This window comes from Meleagris gallopavo, chromosome 1 (assembly GCF_000146605.3).
Source record: "Meleagris gallopavo isolate NT-WF06-2002-E0010 breed Aviagen turkey brand Nicholas breeding stock chromosome 1, Turkey_5.1, whole genome shotgun sequence".
NCBI lineage: Eukaryota > Metazoa > Chordata > Aves > Galliformes > Phasianidae > Meleagris > Meleagris gallopavo.
In genome coordinates this window covers 137,802,414-137,821,873 of record NC_015011.2, presented here as the reverse complement: position 1 = coordinate 137,821,873, position 19,460 = coordinate 137,802,414, and the positions used below count along the sequence as shown (strand labels likewise).

The 19,460-nt window shown below is 34.5% G+C and overlaps 1 protein-coding gene across 1 annotated transcript; it reads left to right on the top strand.

Moving 5' to 3' along the window:
• The first annotated feature begins 9,956 nt into the window (after nucleotides 1-9,956).
• Nucleotides 9,957-19,324, top strand: LOC100539697 (integrin beta-like protein 1). The gene is made up of 4 exons (XM_019610216.1): nucleotides 9,957-10,099; nucleotides 12,762-12,884; nucleotides 16,408-16,548; nucleotides 19,114-19,324. Exons 1-4 carry the CDS (start codon nucleotides 10,060-10,062, stop codon nucleotides 19,296-19,298), a joined length of 489 nt encoding a protein of 162 aa, XP_019465761.1. The 5' UTR covers nucleotides 9,957-10,059; the 3' UTR covers nucleotides 19,299-19,324.
• Nucleotides 19,325-19,460: the final 136 nt, after the last annotated feature.

The window sequence follows — 19,460 nt, the reverse complement described above, 5'->3', positions numbered from 1 at the left end:
CTTAGACTCAGGAAACAGGTTTATTTAACTCAGTTATTTCTGCTCTTGAGCATAATAACACAAATATGAACCTGCTGGGTTTGTAAGTCTTTTTCCCACAGGAATGCAGTTTTTACAATGTCAATGGTTTTAAAGTGTCTACATATCTTAGTATGTGAAGCACTTTTGTATTTATTCCTTCTCTGCAAGCTATTTTAAGGAAATGAATAGTTCATGTATAATTTTATTTGTTATGTAGAATACTTGCACAAAACTCAACATTGCAAAAGTATGTGACTAAAAAGCTCTGTTCTAGAGAAGAAAAAGTATAGTGGCTCAGCCTATTAAAAGACCTTCCTACTTAAAAGTTGATTATTTTTGTTCTTCAAAAAATGAGAAACCATTTGGTTAAAAATAAGTAAGGAATCTTTCATGAAACCCCTGAATTATTAACAGAAACCTCGACTCTAGACTGTTTTGATTGATAAAACTAAATTATCTCTGTCTCCCTGAGATATTTATATCATCTGTCTAAACAGCATGAATCACATTTAAAATTATATCAACTTGTGCCACCTCCAGGGTAACAAACTGGAACAGATTCAACTGAGTGTTCCTTTCTTTTATTTTATTCATTCGCAATGTCTAATTGATTTTTATTAAAGTTGAGTCTATTCACTTTATAGGGAATTTGAATTCATAGCCAAAAGGGGGAAAAAGGAAATGACAGTAATCAGCAGTATCATTTTTTTTATTATGTTTTTAACCTGTACTAAAAGGCACAGCTAGAGGAAAAATGCATACTGTCTTTTATTCTGGAGGCAGGTATATGTACACATAGGTACAAATTTATTAATACTAATTACTTGTGCAGTGTAATTCAACACATTGTTCTTCACATATATAAATGTGCAGTTTACATAATCTTCAAGTAAAAGACTTAAGCTGTGAAAGACAATTAGGTCTCAGAACATTGTCTATAAAATGATAGTGCTAAAACCATACATTAAACTTGCTGTATGTTGCAACTGGCAACAAAATAAAATTTGCAGAGCAACCTTTAGGAAATCTGGAAATGTTTTGCACATTAATTTTCTTAAACAATGATTAAAAAAGATTTCAGAATTTGCTACGAAATGTACTTCCAAAAAATCTTTTTGACTTTAAAAAGCAAATAAACAAAAAGAAAAAAACCCAAGAAACCATGTGTTTTATTTTGTCATTTTGGAAACAGTTTAACGAAACTATATAGAAGAATATGTATAAATCAAGCAGTTGGAATGAAAATGTTTTATTCTTTTCAGTTTTGTTTCCTATTGATGTGATCTCTCAAAATCTTGTGGTTTACATTAAAATAAATTAATTAGAATGTCATTACAATTTTTTTTTTAAATTATTATTATTATTTTTTGTAAGTAACCTGTTAAAAAGTGTTCTGACATACTGTGTTCTATTCTGATCTCTGTACACAAGAGAGAGATGGTGCTTGAGAGTCCATTCTATAGCCTCTAAGATGATTAAGAAATGGGGGCATATCTTGTTTGAGGAGAGGCTGAGAGCAGGGACTTCTCATTCTGATGAAGACTCAGGAAGGATCTCAATAATGTCTGTAAATACCTAAAGGGAGGGTACAAAGACAGCACAACCAGGTTTCTTTGATGTTTCTCATGACAGGAAAAGAGGTGGAAGCAAACTGAAACTGTTTAGACAAGATGTCTAAACATCAGGAAAGACTACTTGTGAGGGTAACCAAGCACTGGCATGAGTTGTCCAAGAGAGAGTCTTCCTGCTTGGAAATATTCTACCACATGGAGTGGTGACATGTGAGTTCCTCATTAAAGAAAAAGTTCAGTCACAGTCTTCAGCAAGTAAAGTGATGTGCACTGTCTTTCGGGATGGAAAAAGGGTGATCCTTCTGGATTTCCTGAAACCTGGGCAAACTATCAAGTCTGACTTCTATGTCATGACACTGATGCAGTTCAAGACTGGAACTTCCAGAGTTTTTATTTAGTCAACCACGCTCACTGGATAGTAATGGGATACTTACCCACTGTCATATGAATTTAAAATGGCTTCAAATTCATCATGTGTGATTTCTGTGCAAAACCTACAGTGTATGTAGCAGGCCAGAGAAGAAGACAGCCTTTCTCTTGTGGCACAATAATGCTAGTCCCCGTATCAGTATGAAGACTGCAGCACATCATCAGTCTTGACTGAACTGTCTCCCTCACCTACTTATAGTCCTGATTTGATACCTTCTGACTTCCATCTGTTTGGACCAATAAAAGGATACACTGGGTGGGAAACATTTTCTAGCAGTGATGCTGTCATAGCAGCTGTGAAACATGGGATCACCTCCACCAGTGCAGATATTTACAAGTACAGCATGCAGGCTCTTGTTCGTTGCTGGTGAAAAGGTAGAAGTAATGGTGGCTATGTTGAAAAATAGTGTTTTGTAGCTGAAATTTTCTCTATCAAATAGTGTTATTGTGCTCTTTGTATATGTTATAATTTACAAGGAAATAAATAGGAGGCGTTACTTTTGCAGTAACATACATAGTCCTACTGGCATTATGATTTAACACAAGTTATGATTATATTTTTGAAGTTCATTCAACAGTAACTAAATTGAAATTATTTGTCACTACTTCTGTTTTACTTCCGAAAGTCCACTTTAAATGGCCTTGAAGGAGAAGAGGGGAATCCAATCACTAAATAAAACTGAGAGACAAACTGTTACAAACCCTCTCATCACAGTGGCTCATTTGCTCTGCCAAAGGACAGTGCTGAATGCTCATGTCTGTTATTCTGAGCTACTTCAAGATCTGGATACTCTAAATAAGCAGAAAAAAAAAAGGCTTAACATAAGAACTTCTAAGTTCAAAGTTTCTTGCATTCTTAGAAACCTTTTCTGACTACTTAAAGGTTTGGTTTCTTTTCCTTCTTATAGCCCTCTAGGCTTACAGTCTTCCTTTGAAAATCTTTGACGCAGTTCCTATCAGGGCTGTAGTTTGATGATGAAGGGACTTGAAAAATCTCACTTTCATCAGACACTATCACAATCTATTTTTTTTTTTGGAGATCTTTTTCTAAATTCGAATCAGTTCCCTTAACCAATCTATAGTTTATCCTCACGGGGCAATTGTGCCAACATAGAGAAACAAATCAGCTGCAAGGAGAAGGAAGAGTCAGTATTTTTGTGAAAAACCCTGCCTTACTGGAAATAATTTATTTCAGTATGGTTAGAATTTCTATGGTATACTGCAAAAGTCTGGAAAGCAGTTGGGTTTTGTTGAAATTAATACAACTAAAGCAGCCAAGACCCAAGACATAAAGAGAGGTTCATTTGAAGTGCATTGATACAAAAGAAAAAAAAAAAAGTGGTGATACCTAATGGTTTTTCTTCAAATTGCGACAATAAAAATGAAAAGAAAAAGATATACAGATATATATGTCAGCTTAATGCAAAGCATAGTTATTGAGATTTTCAAATGCACCTAAGCAGAATAAGATATATCATTAATCTTACCTTAGCATAATCTGAAATATTTGCACTAAATTTACATTGGTGTAAAACAGCAATATCTGCTTCATTAATTGGAGGAAAGAAAATAATCCAATTGAAGGACCTATTCACTCTATATCTTCACTATACTGGTGTAGGTTGAAATTGGTGGAGAATACTTTCATTTTTACTCCCCGAAATTTTCAAGTCTTACAACTCAATCTATCTTTATATCTAGCATCCCAATTTAAAGAAGGTATACATAACAAGTTTTTCATATTTCTTCATCTAATTAATGAAGTGTTTTTTACCTTTGAAAAGCACTTTGTGAATCACTCTGTGGCTGCTAAAAATGCATAATAACAAGCCCAATTCATTTATCATGCCAGCTGTTTATTTCATTCTGATGCTGATTTTATGCTGTAGAAAGGAATTCTTAAGCTAAATCTCATCTGTCTTTAAGAAATTGATTTCATTACAGTTTAAAAACGAGAACTGCCACAACTTGTGTTCTTACATAAAGTAATTGGGCTTTAGTTATTAAAAATAAGTGAAAAGAAGGACATCCGAGAGTGTTTTAATGTCTGGTCAGTCTTTTTGCTCTACTGAGAAACTTTTCTTGTGGTGAGCGTTACAACTAACCCTACACAACCACACAAATAAGTACTCTATCATTTTTAGTATCTCCGATAGTGTTGCTTAATGAACCAAGAATTTATTTAAAGGCATGGTCCTTGCAGTTTATGAAGTACATGATTATATTTTACAGTTACTCCGAGACAGAAAGTACTCTTTTCATCTTACAGGGAAAAGGGTACATGTAGGTGGAAGAACATGGTAGGCGACCAAACAAGTCATTTGTTTTGATTATTTATTCCCAATGAGAAAGTTTAACCAACAGAATGTAGCAGAGCTTTTAGTAGCAGTGAACATTAGTAGGAAATCAAAGAAATCTAAGCCAAAAATGGCTCAAAAGTAGAGAAAATCTTTTCCAGAGGGAGGCACAGAAAAGCGATTGCACTGCAGAACGCTATAATTTCTGCTGGATAGAAATAGAAGCAATGTTCCAGTTCAGTTTCTGGTTTACCCAGTAATCATGTAAGATAATTGTTTACATAAGCTGATTGAGATCGGCCCTTAAACAGTTATCTCCTTCTCTCTTTCATGTAATTATGTGAAAACACTTTAAATCTGACATTGATTATTGTATACATAAGTGAATCAAAAGAGAAATAATGAACCAATTTTTATTTGCACAGGTGTATGTCTAGTGTTGCTCCAGATTCCAAAGTCCCAGCATCTATCCTTGTGTATCCAGTCACTGTATGCTTACCAGTAGTTTACTGAAGAAAGACATCAATTCTCTGAGGACTGCCCAGCCCACGCAGCATCTGAGTCATTCAGCAGAAGTACCTGTCTCTCATGATGGGTTACATATGAAATAAGTGAAATTTGTGAAGTTATCCTTCCAGATTAGTGCCTCAAAGACAGTGAGATCCATTCTGGTCTCAGAACCTTTTGTCAGAGATTTCACCTTTGTATCTTCATTCTTAGATATATAGGAATGCATATCTGTAGTAGAAGAACATTTTTAGAATGCTTTTAGAATGATGTTAAGAGTCTGAGAGTAAAAGAAAGTCAACCAATGGAATGTGGTTTTAATTATCATTTTTGAGTGAGATGGTTTAACTCCTAGTCATTGCTCTTAATAGTAACATCATGGCTACCAACTCCTCCCAAGGAGAGTAGAGGGGCAGTGCTGAGCTCTGCTCTCTGGTGACAGTGATAGGACTTGAAGGAACAACATGGAGCTGTGCTGGGGGAGAAGGAGGGTCAATTTGGCATTTAGGAAAAGGTTCTTCACCAAAGAGTAGTCAGGCATGGAGCAGGCTTCTTAAGGAAGTGGTCACATAAAATTTGAATTTTGAGTGGCCCTGTGCAGAGCCAGAAGTTGAACTTTTTTATCCTTGAGATTCCTTACAAACTCAGAGTATTTGATGATTCTGTGTTTCTATTGCCATCTTGTAAATGGTTACAATTCCACAAGTATTTGTCTGAAAAAATTCTGAAGCTTAGAGACCTAATGGTAATTTTTGAGAATAACTTGGATCCATGATTGTTTAATATACAAATGTGTAGGATTTTCATGGTTTGTGACCATTTTCTGCCCCTCCTGATATGTCTTCAATGTGTATGTCTGAGACAATTTTGGTGAAAGACTTAGTCACACTATCTTTCCACAGCTGACATGAGTATATTCTCAGGTTCTTCTTGCTGTTTCCAATTGGGAAGGCTGTAGCCTATGGTATCTCTTTGTATCTGTGTGTGACCTTGTGCTTTGTAACACTAATTTAAATCCACTTTTATTACTTCAGTCCTTCAGACTGTCAGCCCAGTTCATTCTGTATGACTTTACATCTTCACTTTTTTACTGAGGTCTTAAATCACTTGGCCACTGGCAAATGTTTTTAGCATACAGTGGATTTTTGTATCAACATCATTAAAAAATATGTTTAGTTCCAAAAATGTTATTTGAAATATTACCTTTCTAGTAATACTGCATTCATCCTAATGTTATTTCCTTCCCTTAAATCAAATTGTGATCCCTACACTTTTCTAGCATACCTTATCCAGAATAATTTAATTTTTTCCACAGTGGTATCGTATTTGGTGAATATGTTCAGACCATTCCTGTGTTCCTTCTCTTGAAATATCAGTAATCTTATAAAGACAGGTAAACTTAACATAGTCAATTTTGGAAAAAAGCTGTTATTATTTATATTCCATTTCTCACTACTTCAATACCTCTAGTTGTGCAATGCTTCTCAGTTTGTTTCAAATTCTTTCAAAGTGCCCCATGAGGTCAGATCAACTTTTTTTTAGTTGCCCGGATCACATACATTCCTTTTTCTTAAAGGAAAAAAAAGAGTTTATTATTACTGTTATTTTTCAGACATTTGATTATCAGTCTGTTAGATTCATTAGAAGTCTTTGTTATTAAACTGGCCTTTCATATTCAAGTATTGCAAGATATGGAGTGAAGTTATGGTGTCTCACAATCATGGTCTAGACATTTCATTTAAAACAATTTCATGTCTTTGTTTTGTTCTCATCTCTGATAATTAATTTTCATTTCCATAGTCTGTATCACTAGCTGCAGTGCATTTACAACTATGGTCAACATCTCCATATTAATTTCAATTTGGACTGTCTGTAAATTATCTGTAATCTTAATGCTGTTTGCTGCTTTATGAAGACTTTTTTTCTTTTTTTTTCTTTTCTTTTTATTTGAATGATGAAAGTACATTTTAGTACTTGCAATTTTGCAAGATCTGACCCTGCCTAAAATTTTCTGTTCTTGCTTCCTCCATATATTTTCTGACATCAGACAGTTTTCCTTGCATATTAGTTTCATTTTCCACCCTATGAGATCTCTGTGTGCTCCAGATATACTCTCTGAGGTGATTGCTCATCCAGTTAATCCAGAAATGAATCCCTTTATTATAAAAGGTTTTCCCACATGTTTGAATCCGATATTTTTACAGCCCACAGACACAGTCTTTTTCTTCAAGAAATTCTAGAACTTCTTTTAGACTTTATTATTTCCCATATTCCCTATTTTTAAGTTAAATTCTAATTTATTTATGTTTCACATTTATTTATGTTGCAGCAATTTTTGTAAAATGCAGCTAATGTGTCATCAATTATTCTAAGATATGCTTTTCTTGACCAACTATTTAGTAAGGTCTTGTAGCTCACTTTTCTTCACTTTTCTTTTGTGTGGCCCATCCTCAGATACCTGAGTCTCACTCTCGATAGTAGAATTTACCCTCTGGGAAGTTACAATATTACTTCACAGCTTTCACAGCGCTATGTACTCCTTATTTAACATTTCATACTATTTCATTTAAAACAGAAATCTACACGCAACAAAACAGATCCTACACAAACTTTTGTGAAAGGAATCTGAAACCAGTAGAAAACTTCTGTACCCATCTGAATATTCTTCCAGCCCATAGCATATATGATTAATAGTTCATCACATCCTTACTTTTGTCATGAGAAAGAATGGTATTGTTGGTGCATGCTGAAGTGGAAAGTAAGCAAGAAAAGGACTACTGTGGCCACTGACTTGCATTACCTACTGCATCATTTATATGACAGGAAAGGTGCAAGAAGTAACACAAAATACTGCAGGTAGATTGACTGCCTTCTACACTGCAGTATAGTCCTCTCACCCAATTTTATATTTTAGTAGAATATTGTTACAGGTTTACAGCTCTAAAAAACTTTGCAATGAGGAAAATCAGGTTAAGTAAGTGATCAAGATGAAAATCATGAATACAATTTCACAAATTCACGAGTTAAATTCCCTATAGCAGTCTTCAGTCACATGCAAGAGATTTATTATTCCTCTCAGTTTGATTTCATTAATTTTTTAAAATTTCATTAATTCTTGTTGAATAAAGCCAAAATCTACTTTGAGTGTCTATTCTCATGGATATCTCTTACTTATTTTCTGTAAATAGTTGTATAAATGCAAGGTAAATTAAGTTTTTTCCTTTATGCATCACACATTATATTAGAGAATGTCTAATAGAAATTACTGCTGCTGGACCTACAGTACTAACCAGCATTGGCTTCTGCCTTACTCATTTAGGAATGGGAACAGGAAAATCTGTTCTGCTTTTATTAAATCATCTCTTTTTTTTTTCATTTTCATCAGAGAATATCAAACTGTTGAATCACAAGAGTATCTAACATGGAAAATGCAAAGTCACTGTGATAAGTAATCCTTGAAAAGAAGTAAAATATGGGGAGATAGTTATATCTTTAGGTTTTTTCAGTTACCTGAGGACTTATCTCAATTCTCCAGAATGGCTTATGCCGCTGCCTGTCAGTGAAGTGGAATAATCACAGGAGTAGTTTTTTCATTATATATTTTACATTCTACTCTCTTTTTTCCCTTTCTTTTACTGACAGTTATTTAAAAAAATTTAACAAGGTGGCAGCTCCTGTTTTAAAACAAGAACGAGCTTTATTTTCTCATGTGTTCTTCTATTATATTTTTTTCCCAGATACTGATTTGAATCTTGTCTTAGGGCCATCTTGGAAGGCAAACAAACTGTTATGGAGAAACACAAGATACTCCTTTTTCTCTTAAAAATGTTTCACTTACAGTAGTTATTTAAGTTCCTTTTCATTAGCAGCAGGCTGGGCTTCTGTTTTCAGGCAGTTGACTCCGCAGGTAACAAGTGCATTTAAAACAGATGTAGTGATTGAAAGATAATTTACTTCACTTAAGTAGATAAAATTGTTTTTTATTTTAAAATGAAATACTTCATTTTAAAGTATTTACAATTTTTTTTCCTTACATTTACTACATAAAATTGTAAAGGAATACTTAAAGTATTAAGAAACAGAAATTTGCACCTAAAATATAATGTGGAAGGTGATAATGTACAATAGAAATAGTGTAAATTGTCACTTAGTCTGTGCGATATATATTTGGCAATATTTAAAGAAAAGTAAAGAATTCATAAAAACGTTATCTATCTTTATTGTTCTAGTTCTTTGTACTATTAGATATATCACAAATTTTAAGCAGTGTACTATTCAGTTAATAAAAAAACAAGATACCATTAAGCAGCTGCATTTGTTCACTTAAGACAAATGTGTTTGGCAAATAATTGTAAATAAATACAGTTCTGCGAGCACTAAAACATGCTACATTCCCAATATACTGTCACCTTATAAATGTAAAATTCAGTTTTGCAGCAACAACAAAATGGATTCTAAGTAGATAGGTGAAAGCTGGAGGAACTACTAGCTAGAGGAGGCTTCATAAAAAAAGATTTTCACCTTTCAGTGGAGGTGGAATCTGCTGTTTCTATTGCAGGAGGGAGTTACTGCTTGGCACTGTCATTACTGGCCCTCTCCATGCACCTCTTTATGATTTGTGTCACTAAAGCTAATTCCAGTGTTTTCAGGCTGAGGTTTCTGTCCATACTTTGCCAACAATTGGCCGAAGGGGGTCAGTGGAGTCTCTGAACCTCCAGTTTTATTATGTAAATTAGTTAAGAGTAGAGAAACATGGGAATGAGAAAGAGGTAAAAGTAATAAGAAAGACTACTGTTCATACAGGATGTTCTAGCTCCTTATTCAATCATAAAGTAAATATTTTTTGTAGATGTATCAATATTAGGCTTCCTTAGACATACATTAGACTTCAAAGTCATTGTGATTTCAGGTGTCTCTAGACATTTAAGATCATATTTATTCATATCTATTTATGAATTCATATGAATGATATTAATTGAATCTGTTAATTATATTCATTTAAATCTATTCATTTAAATCTAAATTTAAATGTAATTGATGGAATCTACTTTTAAGAAATGGATTAGAAAATATAGCTTTTTGAATGAGAAAAAAAGGACTTGACACACTCTTTCCTTCCACTACTAGGCCATGGAAAGTGTGACTGTGGGAAGTGCAAATGTGATGAAGGCTGGTATGGTGAAGCTTGTCAGTATCCAACTACTTGCAATCTTACACGGAAGAAAAGCAATGAAATGTGTAAGAATTCTCAAGATATCATCTGCTCTGGTGCAGGTAAGATGTCTTTTGTTTGTCTCGATGGCTTAAGAAGTTCTTTGTGTATTATCTTAAGTACCACTGGTTTCTTGTCTGATTAAGAATTTTGTATAATGTGTTTCAGGAAACTGATAAATAACTGTGCGTATATTAAAATGCTTGATTTTCCTATAGGCTCATTCCTGTGCATATGGTCTGTAGTTATTTAGTATGCTTACTTTAGAACTATAGTTTATCCATAGCTTCAGGTTGATGAAAGTGCCTCTGTGTCAGGCATTCTGCACATCAATAAGCTGTATTTATGGCATTAATACAGAAAGTGAGTTTTGTGTGTGTCCGTGTGTTAGATCACAATTTCCAATATATATATATATATTTTTTTCAGAATGTTTTTAAGCTATGCGATTTTTTGAGGACTTTTGAGCTCATATTTTGTTACATGGCAAAGTTTTGGAAACAGAGGGATGTAAGAGTGGCTCTTGTGAGCAGAGCCCAGCAGCTGCCCCATGTCAGAGCAGAGCCATGAGTGATGAGTGATGCTGGATGTGCTTTGGGAGAGCAAATTTAAGGAAGGGAAAAGCTGCACAATAGCAGCTGGGAGAGAGGAGTGAGAAATGTGAGTGAACAGCCCTGCAGGCACCAAGGTCAGTGTAGAAGGAGAGCAGGAGGTGATTCAGACATGAAGGAGAAGTTCTCTGCAGCCCAGGAGAGGCCCACAGTGGTGTAGGCTGTCCCCATGCAGCCCACAGGCACCACATGGAGCAGATCTCCCCATGCAGACATGGAGGAATCTGGGGTGCAGCAGTGGATGGCGCCTGAAGGAGTTCACAGCCCTTGGTGAGCCCCTGCAGGAACAGGTTTTAAGACTCTACTTTTGTTTTTATTTCTTACTAACCTACTCTGTTATTGATTGACAACAAATTAAATTAATCTTCCCAAAGCTAAACCTGTTTTGCCTGTGATGGTAATTGATGAGTGATCTCTTTGTCCTTTTCTCTACTGAGAAGTTTGTTCACCGTATTTTTCCCCCTGTCCTGAGGAGGGGAGTGAAAGAGCATCTGGGTGGTTACCTGGTAGCCAGCCAAAGTGGTGACAATGATTATCAAAAAGCTGTTGTGGAAAACTTACTGAACCATTTAATGGTGTATTTTAATATTTACCTTTCTGGTATGGTAGTTCTCTTTGCTGTTATTTTTAATTTTGCAACTTAAATGGGCAGGCAGCTCAGCACTACAAGGCTATTCACTCATTCCAACCCCTCCCAGTGGGGGGAAAAAAAGTGTAGAAATCATAGGCGGAGATAAAAACTGTTTACTAAAACAGAGAAGGAAAGGAAAAGTAATAGTAATGGTAATTTTATATATATTTACAGAGTGAAACACAGTAAGTGCTCACCAGTCACCAACCAATTCCCTGCCAGTCCCCAAGCCAGCTGCCCTCAAGTTTTATACTCTTTGCATGACACCATATGTTATGGAATACCTGTTTGGACTGTTTAGATCAGCTGTCCTGGTTGTGTCATTCTTCCTTCCCTCCTTGTGCACTCCCAGCTCCTCACTGGTGGGGAAGCATGTGAAGTTAAAACATCCTTGGCTATGTGCAGCACTGCTCAGCAACAAATGAACAAAAACATCAGTTTGTTATCAATATAGTTTTTCCTAAAGTCAAAACTGACATTCTGAAGACAATCTACTCTGTTCCAGCTGAGACCGGGACAGTTACGCATTGTTTTCCAAATCAAAAACTACTGAGAAGGCAGTTGTTTGGTTTGACCTGTCTCTCTGAGAGAAAAGAGGGGATTGCTACTTCCCTTGGAGCAGCAAAACAAAACTTTCGTGTTTGAGACAGTGGGCTATGGAGAGACAGCCACCAAGATGAGGGAGCAACCTTATATGAAAGACTAAGAAGCAAACATGTTCAGGCCAGTGGTGATAGAAGAAAGATATGTTTAAAAAAACATTTGCATGTTTTGCATCGTCTGAGCTCTCTGCATTTGTAATATGTCAGAAAGTTTTCTGCTCTGGCTTATGTTCTGAGAGGATTCAACTCTGTGGTTTTAAAGAATCTAGGGGTCTTGTAGATAGTTAAATCAAGGGAGACACAGGTCAAGCAAATCCATCCCACTTTTTGCAACTAGCTGTCTCTTGTATAATATACTGGCGCACTAATAACTTTCTACATAGAGTCTTAAGATTTTTAAATCCTATTCCTCATATAATAAGCATAAAAGGAGGCTGGTGACTAGAGTGCAAATACACTTTTTGAAATTATACAAACATTTTCAGGTCTTCAATAGCAAAACTCTAACTCTTATCTAAGATGACTGTGGAGCTGGGCAAAATCAGGTTTTATTCTTGAAAAGATGGCTAAGCAATTTTTTTTTCCTCTTAGTTTGCTGAAGATATAATTTTTAAAACTGATTTAATGCTTAAAGTACATGAATTAAGACAGACAATCCTAGGAGTGAATTTTACATATTAAAATATGATGCTGCTTATTAAGAGTGAATCATTTTAATATTGTATCTATTTAGAGACAACATTAGACTTCTTGCTGACGTGGATTATTTCCATTTCATTCGTTATCTAGTTACTGCTCAGAAATATATACTGTCGCTGATGGAGTGATGAAACTCCTTCCATACGCTCTAGTCATTGAGTTATGTCTTAAATATTTGCAGGTACATGTCAGTGTGGCAGGTGTAAATGTGTAAACTCAGGAGGAAGTGGACTGGTCTATGGTAAATTTTGTGAATGTGACGACAGGGAATGCATAGATGATGAAACCGAAGAGATTTGTACAGGTATGTGTTTCATTTAGTATGTTAAGAGTGGTGAAGACGAAGGTAGTTTGCTATAAAATTATTCAATGAACTTAAAACATGTTTTTCTTGAATGTATGAATTAAAACAAAAACAGTACTGCTAACAAATTTTAAGTTAGAATTTCAGATGCAAAAATGGGCTAGAGAGGAATTGAGAGAAGGAAAAAATCCTTTGACATCTTTCTCTTTCTGAGAGAGATAATTTACTGGAGTACTTCACACCTTACTGCAGCTGATTTTGGCAGAAAATAAGTAACATGAATGTTTTGTGACACAGTTGACGGTGAGAGGGAAAGTCAGGGAGAAAACCCAAGAAAAATAGAAAAACAATATTATGAATTTGAGGCAAGAAAGCAAAATTTAGAAAGGAATGAGAATGAATGTGAGATGAGAGCTCACAAGCAATTCAGGAGGTAAAATGTGAAAGGAACAAATGAAGAAAATCTTCATCTGTGGTAGAAAACACAAGAGAATAGAATGAACTCTGCTGTGAGAAGTACAAATAAAATCCATATGATGCTTTCATTTCATTATAAATTAGGAACCTAGCAATTAAATACCATGTAAAACGCACCATTTCTAGCACTGCAAATGCTGTTGCATATGTTAATAGGGAGGTTTGTTCTTGAAATGAAAGCTGCTACAAATATTTTACAAGCTATACATATGCAGTGTCTGCGTGCTTATGGCTGTACCCAGAACACCACTTACAATATTCATTCTCTGATAACAGTGTATGCTCTGCATGTACGTGTGTGTAAAAAGGCAGACTAATTGAATATGAAATCTTTATCTGTCTTAATGCTTACATAGAGAACAAAATAAACGGTATTTAATTATGTGCCCTTTATGGGAGCAAGAACTACATTTTTTCCCCATGGGATTAGGTATGGATTGTAAATGAAAGTGATTATGTAGAATAGTCCCCTAAAGTCCACACCTATGAGTAGAGGACAGTAATTACCTGAAATAAAATGAGTGAAAGGCAATAGTATTTAAGTGTTAATGATCCAGTCTACATTTATTTGCTTGTAAAAAATGGATATGGTACCAACTGTGATACAAATTCGTCACTTAGTTCCAGTAAATTCTCCTGCAGTTTTTGTCAGTTTTTTTCTCTGTCTGTGTTGCTGCTGATTGACACTGTTAGGCTTTTCTTAGTATTTTATTTCACCTTGTTTCATCCACTGCCATCATGTTCCAAAACAGAACAGATGCATCTCTTAAGAAAATTAGTTTTATGTGTATAAAGATATCGAAGTATGTTGATGTACATAGACAAAAAGGTCAGTGTAATTCATCAGCATGTAAAACTTTTATACTTTATTTGGAACATTACAAAATAAAAATAAAATAAAAATAATAGAAAAATAGGTACCCTTTACTTGCTTAGGTTGTTGTAAGATTAAAGTTTATACACTTAGTGTATGAGTGTTAGATTTTGCTTTGCTTTCTAAGATGAACCTCTCCAGCACATAAACTATATATTTAATCAGAAAAAATGGGTAGCATATGACCTGAAAGGTCAAAGACACATAGTTATATAGCAGAAAAAAAACAAACCCTTCCCCCATATCTAGTTATGGTTTCTCTCTGCCACTTGGATGTTTATTTTAATATCTTTTATCCATCCTTTCCTTCCACAGGATTTCCATCATAGTAATCATTCAGGTTTATTTATGAGGTAAAAAAGAAATGGTGTTCCAACTCAGGAAAAAGTTACTTATCTAGCAGTGGTCCCTAGTTGCTCCCATACAGAGAGTAAACCTAATCGGTGCCTGTTCTGCTTTCCTACTGTGTGCAGCACCAACTTAGTTGCTACGTACTCTTTATTTCCCTTGAAGCATTCTGGCTATAGGAAGATCTTGAAGACTGCGATTGACTTCAAAAAGACAAACTCAGGAGGAATCAAGCTAATAAATTATCAGAAGTTTATATTTATACACATATTTTTAAGGCCTGCTGCTGTGAGCTGGAATTTTATCCTGGAAAAGCTTCCAATGGAAATCTTAGATGTGGACAACATGCATTTTAAGCTTTGCTCAAGTGAACTGTATTTTTAATCAAAGCATTTTTTAGGCAGGGCACAGTTACAACAACATATCAAGCTTTTCATTTGAATTTTTTCAGCCACTTGGTTGTTTCTGCTTCACTAGGTATTTGAAGCTGCACAAATTTTGGAATGAAGTTACAGCAATTTTTTCATAAAGTTTTAACAAATTAAATTCTGATCCTGATCTTTTTTTCTCTAAGGCTATGTGCTCTAATGAAGCAAGTTTATTCTTCAGTCAAGAGCAAGTGGTAGGGTCAAATTGTATTATTTAGATCATATTTGAGGACACATAATGTGAGTGAAAGATGAAGTAGGGATGTTTTAATCTTCAAGAATTGCCAATAACTTAATTCACTCCATCATTTTTTCTGTTTTCTTGTCTGCTGTTTGCGAGCAACCTATTGATAATATGTAGTGTTATAAACTGTATTGATTGCTTAGTTATGTGAGTATTCTGTTATTGTTTCATGTCACCTAACAAAATTTTTGTAGCAAAAATTCTATGTGTAATTCTAAAAACAGGAAAAAAATGTATCCCAGAGGTCTAATTTTAATCTCTGATAGTTGATTATATATATATCAGGTGAGTATATTCTGAAGGAGACAACAACATCTACTATACTTAACATACTTGAGAGAAAAAAGAACGAGATGATGACTTGATCGTGTGTCCTTCTAGTAAAGAAATTAATGTATAACTTTAAGATTAGTAGGAGTTGCAGCAACTGAATTTAAATGTTTTTTTTTTGTTTTTGTTTTTCGGCATTGAGACATGTGATAGAAGTGGAATAAAATGTTCGGTAGCCTGTTTCATAAAGTCTTAGACGACACATGTATCTTCCTAGGAGAAAAGGGGTTTGTTAAAAACACTTTTGAACACTTAAAACATTCATTTTACTAATTCTTATCTTTCATGATCTGATCTGATTTATTCATCTTCAAATATACTCTTGCTAGGTAAAAAGAGAAGCCACATACAGTGCAGAGTTTGAAGTAAATCAATTGTCTCTTTTGGAATTATCTGAAGAGTTGAAAATGAAGAGAGCTTTGTTAGATAGGTATAGTATTGTAGACAAATGTGTCCCAACTTAATATTAAAAGATCTGCTTAACTTTTAACTATTGCATTTGCTGTCTTTAGAATTTACCTATAAAGGAAAAAAAAAAGGTTACAAATACAAATACAAATACAAAAAAAAGTCTTTTTCTCAGTGTTTATTGATAAAAGATCTGTGATCAAATGAAAACTTGCGCAGATGTCGACATGCCGAAAAGTATAGAGCAGGTATCTTTTGTTTTACTTGAAGTAGACACATGCAGTCCACAAATTGTTTCTATTCTGAGTCCAGAAGTAAAAGTTTTTAGAAGTAAAAATATCAAAACAGTTACACTGCTAATCCTTCTTATGAACTTGCCTCTTTCTCACTGTATAAAATTTCTTTTGGGTTAAGGCCATGGACAGTGTTACTGTGGAAACTGTTACTGTGAGGCTGGTTGGCATGGAGACAAATGTGAATTCCAGTGTGACATCACCCCTTGGGAGATCAAGAAAAGATGCACATCTCCAGATGGCAAAATCTGCAGTAATAGAGGTGTGTCATTCATGCATTTCTTTTACACATATTCATATTTTTGAATATTTGAATTGTTGACAATTTCTAGTTTGTTCTCACTTATTTTAATCTGAGTATGTATTTACAAGTGAGTGGCTGGATATCTCTGTTTCAAGATGAACTAATATCTACACACTCATTTTTAGATGGAGCTAACCCAAGAAAATAAAGTTCTTTTCTTCTCATCCTTCATTTCTGTAATAAGACTGAGCAGAAAAACTTCTCAATGCACCGGCTCTGGTGAGAGACTCATCCTGCTAAATCAAATATTAACATATTGGTCTTTGAATGGATCAGTGCTATAAGCAACAGAACAGTGTGCCAATCTTCTCTTTAAGAACAATAAGGACCCACAACTTGAGAAAACAAAGACACAAGCCTATTTTTTTCTCCCAATGCTACTTGAAAGAGCAACAAAGAAGTGTGCAGTAACAGTGCAGTGGAACACATATGGAGTTGGAAAGGTAGATTTGGCACAATATATTTCTAAGCTAGATTTTCTTTGCATCAAGTCCCAGAATTTTAATTTTTATCTTATAATTCTGTTTAATTCTGACATTTTTTGAAAATAAAAACAAAGACAAACAAACAAAAAAAAACATAGAACAAAATAAGATTAGTATTTATCACCTACTATATTTGGCTTTTTTTGAGGGAAGAGTTAAAAGAGCATGTTATTGTTTGTCCATATAATACAGAATAAAAGTAGAACATAAGTTTAAGTCTCATTGACACTTAAAAACATCTCTACTGACAAAACCTGCTATAATGTGATCATCTAATTATACCGAGAGCATTTAGAAAACTCTTTTCTCTTAAATATGAAGAAATTGAAAGATTAGCTAACATACTGAGGTCATGCAGGCTCATTTAGTTCTTGGGATTAAAAATATATATGTATATATGTATTTCTGGAAAAAATAAACATAGAAATGTTTCAGATTCTATTTGCACCAGGAAAATAATTTCTAGTCAAATTAAATCTGAAATTAGAACAATGACATTTTAATACGTACTTCTTTAAATTTACATTGTATATGGGAGAAATGAAGGTGAATAGTCTAGTACTGTTCAGAAAAGCTGCAAACTTTTATAAAAAATACATTAATGTGATATTTATATATTTTTCATCTATTTGTGGTTTTATCCATATAAAAAAAATATGTAGGCTTTTGACTACATAAAGTTGCTTTCCAGTGTTTCTATTCTCTTTAGTCCTATTTACTTAGATTTCTGTGTTGACAAACACTGTGATACAGGTACACACAGATACTTGCCCATTCTAAACTTAAATATTGAGGCGTCTCACTGTTTAGCTTACCTCAGTGCTAAAATGGGTAAATTGTTTATATCTCTCCACCAACCATCTAGTCAACCATCAGAGACCAGATGTGAACTTCAGATTTTTTAAACTTTGATAAGATGGTGCTTTGCATTCTAATATCCAAAACATCTGATCCAAATTCACTTTGAAGTTGTTTCTGTGAGAATAAATCACTCTCCAGAAGTATTTATTCAATTTATGGTTTCATTTTGTCTTATTCTCCCTCCTTCAGTAAGGTCACTGAATTGTGAAATAATCAATAATCTGATGCAAATTTCTTGAAAGCCGTTCTGGTGGCATTAGCACTTGACAGGCTTTGTATGACAGTCATTCATGCACAGTTGTGCAGTCCTTCTCTTTTTAGAGACAGTGTACATGTCGACCATTCAATCACTCTGTCCTGTTCTTCTCAAATACATTATGTTGTTCAGAGTAATCTGAATAAGAAGATAACAGCATTGGTGGAATAGCAGGAAAGTGTCATTTCTGTCCAGGAAGTGGACTGCACACATCTATACAGTTAGGTTCCTACTTTGTACCTGCTGACCTCTCAGCAAAATCATATTTAATGAATAAGGAAACTGTATGTGTGTTCTAACTTTACCTAAATCAGTATGTTCTCACTGTATCAGTAAGGCTGCGCTGAAGAAGTATGTCATGTATAAGATTTTCCTTCCTATTGTGAACAACAGGGTGTGGCCACGAAAAATGGCTTGGGAAAAGTGAAAAAAGTATCATTTTCATGTAGATCTGTGGTGGTATTCTTGTTAGGTAAAGCTTTATTTCCCACTCATTTTCAGCTGGATTAAAATTTGGATTTTTTTTCTAGTTTAAATGCTTATGCTTTCACATCCACTATTTACCTAAGCCCAAATCTTTTAAACAGCATTGATTTATATTCTTATTAGTGTCGGGGCAAACCACTGTTGATGTCTTCTTCTTCTATTCTGTGTACTTCATATTTTGTTGACTCCTAATGAGGATCTACAGCAAAGATGAACTTGGAGCCAACTTGCCTGTATGAAGTATTACTACTAAGTAACCATAGAAAGTTGTAAATCATTGAAGTTGAATGAACAGTCTTGGCTAACATTTGCAGTTTTGACATTGCAATCCCACGAAAGCAAAATTTAACAGGTGAGAATTTTTGCTACAAAATTAGTACTCTAAATTACTCAGTTAATTTTCCGTCCCTGTCTCTCTTATTTTCTTTTTCATAGGCACATGTGTATGTGGGGAATGTACGTGCCATGATGTGGACCCAACTGGAGACTGGGGAGATATTCATGGAGATACTTGTGAGTGTGATGAAAGAAACTGCAAAGCAGTATATGATAGATATTCTGATGACTTCTGTTCAGGTAAGAAAAATGCAACAAGGAATTTATGTGTATCTCTACGATAAAGGTCCATAAATGGCCTGATCCTGTTCTTCATTTTCTCTTCAATTCTCATTTTCCCTAGCTTTAATTAAAACAATCTTCAGGTGCTTTTGTTTGTTTGTCTTAGAGGGGTGGGTCCAACTCAAAGACATAATTCTGTAAAAAAAAAAGTTATTAAAATAGAC

What these genes read in the sequence shown, in the direction of transcription:
- LOC100539697 (XM_019610216.1), top strand. Translation starts at nt 10,060, where the DNA reads ATGTGTAAGAATTCTCAAGATATCATCTGCTCTGGTGCAG. An exon ending in TATCATCTGCTCTGGTGCAG is followed by an intron (nt 10,100 to 12,761) that starts GTAAGATGTCTT and finishes AAATATTTGCAG; the next exon opens with GTACATGTCAGTGTGGCAGG. An exon ending in AACCGAAGAGATTTGTACAG is followed by an intron (nt 12,885 to 16,407) that starts GTATGTGTTTCA and finishes TTTTGGGTTAAG; the next exon opens with GCCATGGACAGTGTTACTGT.